This window comes from Taudactylus pleione, unplaced genomic scaffold (assembly GCF_031769625.1).
Source record: "Taudactylus pleione unplaced genomic scaffold, aTauple2 ptg000627l, whole genome shotgun sequence".
NCBI classification, from domain to species: Eukaryota; Metazoa; Chordata; class Amphibia; order Anura; family Myobatrachidae; genus Taudactylus; species Taudactylus pleione.
In genome coordinates this window covers 647,501-653,059 of record NW_028285029.1, presented here as the reverse complement: position 1 = coordinate 653,059, position 5,559 = coordinate 647,501, and the positions used below count along the sequence as shown (strand labels likewise).

Sequence of the window (5,559 nt, the reverse complement as noted above, 5' to 3'; positions counted from 1 at the left end):
TCATTCCCCTCATCAGGCTTTTGCAGAAGCAGTTGGAGAAAGTGAAGGAGGAGCTAAGACGGAGCGATTCCGCTCGGCATGTGGGACTTGTGGATGAAGCCCTTCATTCGCTTTGCCAGGATTCCACGGTGGTCAATCTGTTGAAATCAGACCACTACATTTTGGCCACCGTGCTTGATCCTAGGTTTAAAGCCTATGTGGTGTCTCTCTTTCCGGCCGACACAAGCCTGCAGAGGTGCAAAGACCTGCTGGTGAACACACTGTCAGCTGAAGCGGAACGTGACACGTCAACGGCTCCTTCTTCATTTTCTCCCGCAACTGGGGCTGCCAGGAAAAAACTTAGGTATCCTAAGCAACCCGCTGGCAGTGATGCAGGGCAGGCAGGACCAAGTTTGGACATCTGGTCCGGACTGAAGGACCTGGCAACAATTTCTGACATGTCTACTGTCACTGCATATGATACTGTCACCATTGACAGAATGGTGGAGGATTACATCGGTGACAGCATCCAAGTAGGCATGTCAGACAGTCCATACCTGTACTGGCAGGAAAAAGAGGCAATTTGGAGGCCCCTGTACAAGCTGGCTCTATTTTACCTGAGTTGCCCCCCCTCCAGTGTGTACTCCGAAAGAGTGTTTAGTGCAGCCGGGAACCTTGTCAGCGAAAGGCGTAGGAGGTTGCTTCCACAGAATGTGGAGAAGATGATGTTCATCAAAATGAATTATCAGCTCTTCCAGGGAGACCAGCCTCCAGAAGGTACAGAGGGACCTGTGGTGGTGGATTCAAGTGGGGACGAGTTAATACTTTGTGAGGATGAGGATGTACACACTGAAGAGGGTGAGGAATCGGTGGATGAGGAGGATGAGGATGACATCTTGCCTCCGTAGAGCCAGTTTGTGCAGGGACACATTAATTGCCAGCTTGTTTTGTGGGGGCCCAAACGAACCAATCATTTCAGCCACAGTTGTGTGGCAGACCCTGGCGCTGAAATGATTGATTTGTTAAAGTGTGCATGTCCTGTTTATACAACATAAGGGTGGGTGGGAGGGCCCAAGGACAATTCCATCTTGCACTTCTTTTTTTTCTTTGCATTATGTACAGTTTGGGGCCTAGTTTTTCTAACTGCCATCCTGTCTGCCACTGCAGTGTCACTCCTAGATGGGTCACGTGTTTGTGCCGCCCACTCGTGTCGCTTAGCATAGTCATCCAGCTACCTCGGTGCAACCTTTTGGACATGAAAACACTATTGTGAGGTGTGAGGTGTTCAGAATAGACTGGAAATGAGTGGAAATTAAGGTTATTGAGGTTAATAATAGCATAGGAGCAGAGAAACCAACAAATTCTGTGATTTTAGCTGTTTTTATGCTTTTTAAAAAAAAAATACAGATCCAAAACACAAAACCCAGAACCCAAAACACGGAAGGGTGGTTTTGGCAAAACCAATCCAGATCCAAAACACGAAGAAAGATCCAGATCCAAAACCAAAACACAAAACACGAAAAGTGGCCGGTGCACACCCCTAATATATATATATATATATATATATATATACATACACTGCTTCCCACTATTGTATAAAGTGGGATTTCTTATTAATATTTCCAATATTTTATATATATTTTTTAACAATTGAAAAGCAACTTACTCTTGCAATTATATCTGCCTCCAAACTAAAGGCCCCCATACATCTGAGATTGATTGCAGCAATCGTGCAATTTGCAATCGATTGTGTATACAAATCTGTCCCTTTTTCAATCGATTGCAGATTGCAGAGATGCCACAATCGATTGAAAAGGAAAGATTTTTATACACAATCGATTGCAAATTGCACAATTGCTGCAATCAATCTCTGATGTATGGGGGCCTTTAGGAATTACAATTTGGAAAATCTCATTTTCAATCATACCATTAACACCTGAGTCAATTGAGTGACTTCACTATAAAGGATCACATTTCTCATTGCTATTTTTTACACCTGTTTCTTGATAAAGCCTTGCAGCAATGGGAAACACATCGGAGCCCTAGGTGTATTTCCATTTGGAAGTTATTCATCATTTGGCACACATTTAACATCTTGCTGGAGCAAGTTTTCACCCACACATTCATCCGTTGAACACAGTTTGTGTGCGGCAGTCAGGTGAGCACTACTGCTTGGAGCTGTCTCCCGGGGAAACTCACTTGCAGCTGAGCCAGCTCATCACTACAGGAGCTGCATGACCTGCGCTGTACCCAACCTTACCTTGGAGCTCAAACACGGAGGATCACCCCGCAGTCTCCTTACCTGTTACAGACTGGAGTCTGGTAGTGGACATTAGCGGAGTGAGTATTTAGAGCACATTGCTCACTTATCATCACTCACTATTACACCTCACTTGTGGATCTCTATACACCACTGTGCAGTCCTACTTATATTCCAACAAACATTGGACACCCTATTGCAATTGTGATTTTTTTTCTTCCAACGAAAGCTACATGGATTGGAATTTTTTCTGACTTTTCATTCAGATTTAATTTTTTTTATTTATGCCCATTTTGTACAGCGCTGTTTTTATGTATTATATGCTATTTCTTGCTCCCAGGATTAACTGTTATTTATCTATGATACATTTTTATGTTTAATAAATATTGTAAATATTGTACTATTACTTTTCAATTTGGTCTGATATTTTGCTCTAGTTGGTATAGCACCATTGCAGTATCTCTCTGTTCTAGGAGGTTTATGAACTAGGGGGAGGATTAGTATTAGGCTATGGGAGGGAGGATTAGGGAAGTCAATAGGAAGAGGGCACTAGAGTTATGATATGGGAGAGGAGGGTCAGAGTTAGGCACCAGGGGAGGTTTAGTGTTGGGCTTGGGGAGGGAAGATCAGGGTTAGGTACTGGGGGAATAGTCAGGAATAGGCTATGGGAGGGGAGGGTTAGGTTTAGGTACTAGGGGAAGGTTTAGGGTTAGGCTACGAGAGGGAAGGTTACAGTTAGGTACTAGGGGAAGGGTTAGGGTTAGGCTATGGGAGTGGAGGTTAGAGTTAAGTACTAGAAGGAGGGTTAGGCTATGAGAAGGGAGAGTTAGGGTTAGGCACTAGTGGAAGGGTTAGAATTAGGCTACACTAGGGGAGGATAGAGTTAGGCACTAGGAGAGGTAGAGTGTTAAAGTTATAGCTCACTGCCAGATTCACAATGGGGGTTTTCTGAATTAAGAATGTTATAAGGGGATACAATCTGGATGTCTACAATCACAATCTTGACAGTGACTCTGTAGAAACAAGAAAGCCAGCATCGGCAATTCACCATGGTTAAAAATGCAGCTTACAGCATTTTAGCCATGAGAACATTATCACTTTAAACATGTTACTCTAGGAGAATGCTTAAAGTTATAATATCTGCACCTTTAAAGTATCAGGCAGGATCCTGGTGCCGGCTTTCTTGTGTCTACAAAGCCTACAGTCAACAATGGGACCATAGACATCCATACTGCAGTCTCTTCTAACATCCCAAATACAAAAAAAATGATGTTGCATGTCTAGAAGCAAACATAGGAATATATCTAATTACTATTCTACTTAACCAAATGTCTGTAATTTATTTTTCCTAGTAAATTATTTTTTGAATTTACTTCTGGCCTCACCAATATGATATAACATTTGGGATAAAAAATACAACCCAATATTCCAAGACTTGAAGATATTATAGCAAATATCTCTACAAGCACTGTGCTTTTTCCAGTAACACTCATATATGCTGGGATGAAAGTCACCCAGACGCTGCAGAACACCAGCATGCTGAAAGTTATGGATTTGGCTTCATTAAATCTATCTGGCAAGTTTCTGGCCAGAAATGCTGCAATGAAGCTCACAGCTGCAAGAAGCCCCATGTAACCCAGCATTATGGAAAATGCCAATATTGATCCTTCATTACATTGTATAATAATTTTATCAAGATATGTGTAACTGTTACTTTCTGGAAATGGAGGTGATATACTTAGCCAAAGGATACTGATCACAACTTGGATAAATGAACAAATAAGGACCACACAGTTGTTAATTTTGACTCCAATAAATTTTCTCCAAGAGCTTCCGGGTTTGGTGGCTTGGAAGGCCAAGTAGACCATTGTAGTCTTGGCCAGAATGCAAGAGACAGCTATTGAGAATATGATTCCAAAGGAGGTCTGCCGTAGCAGGCATGTTATATGTATAGGCTGTCCGAGAAACAGCAGTACACAGAGGAAGGTCAGCATGATGGAGACCAGTAGAAGAAAACTCAGGTGTTGATTATTAGCTTTGACGATTGGAGTGTCCCGGAATAAAATAAAGATGAGCAAGATTGTTGATGTTTTAAGACAAAATAATATAGAAATAATGCAGACAGCAAGAGCTATCGGGTCATTCCTGTAAGACAAAAATTCAACTGGTTTTGGAACACACTGGTACTTGTCATTTGGCCACTTATCTCCTGGGCACTTCTGACATGATGTTTTGTCTAGAAAAATTATTAAATATATAGAATATTTTAAAATACTATAAGTATCATAATAACTACAGTATGAGTTTGGTGTTATAAAGTACATTAAAGTAGAAAAATATCCAAGAGACAGATATGTATATATTCTTTTGACTTATGCAAAAGATATCACTTATGGTCAAGATTGTGAATGGTCAATATTGACATCGCCCACCTTGTCTTCACAATATTATGCTAAAGGAATCAGCACAGCAGCAAACCTAATCATTATTTTTTTTTTTATAAAAAAAAAAACTGAAAGGAGGAAGGAAAATCAAATACCTCTCAATGTCATTGTATGCTGTAAATGGTCATTCATAGTCCTTACATAAAGGCTCCTCACAGTATCAGATAGTGAGTTGAATAGATGCATTTGGTTAAAAGCTCCTTGCAGTATCAGATAGTGAGTTGAATAGATGCATTTGGGCAAAGGCTCCTCGCAGTATCAGATAGTGAGTTGGATAGATTTATTTGCACATAAATGTGGTGCATGCCCACAATTGTATGGCTTCAGAAATTAGCTTTACAGAGTTTATTGTTGAAAAATAATGAGACGTGCACCTAATAGTGTAGTATTTTAAGATAAAATAAACTTGTGCTCAAAATAGGTAATGTGCATACCAAAAATTAAACAATTAAAAGCTTATCTAATGTCCAGGTGGTACTTTCAATGGCCAGATTAACCCAAAACGGCAACACTTCCAGGGTTTTGCAAGGGGTACTCCTTGTGTAGTAACCTTAAAATTTGGGCAGATAGTGCATAAATGAATGCTTGAAAGGGTGTCACTCCTCTGTGTTCCAGGTCATAAACAATCCGGCTTCATACCCCACCAAGTGGTAGTCCTGTTAATTGCTAGGAAGGATCAGGAACAAAGATTCTACATTCTTATTCTCTCATACAGAGATCCTTGCAGACAAAATGTGTCCTACTACTACTGATATTACTACTACTACTACTAATATTGCTACTACTGCGACTACTATTATTACTTCTACTACTAATATTACTACTTCTACTACTAATATTGCTACTACTGCGACTACTATTATTACTTCTACTACT

At 40.6% G+C, this 5,559-nt stretch overlaps 1 protein-coding gene across 1 annotated transcript in view; it reads right to left on the bottom strand.

Moving 5' to 3' along the window:
- Positions 1–3,555: 3,555 nt before the first annotated feature.
- Positions 3,556–5,559, bottom strand: part of LOC148479248 (vomeronasal type-2 receptor 26-like) — a 54,532-nt gene continuing 52,528 nt past the window's right edge. The window contains exon 7 of the mRNA XM_088454668.1: positions 3,556–4,475. Within this exon, the coding sequence (XP_088310794.1) occupies positions 3,556–4,475 (920 nt within the window). The remainder of the gene's footprint in view (positions 4,476–5,559) is intronic.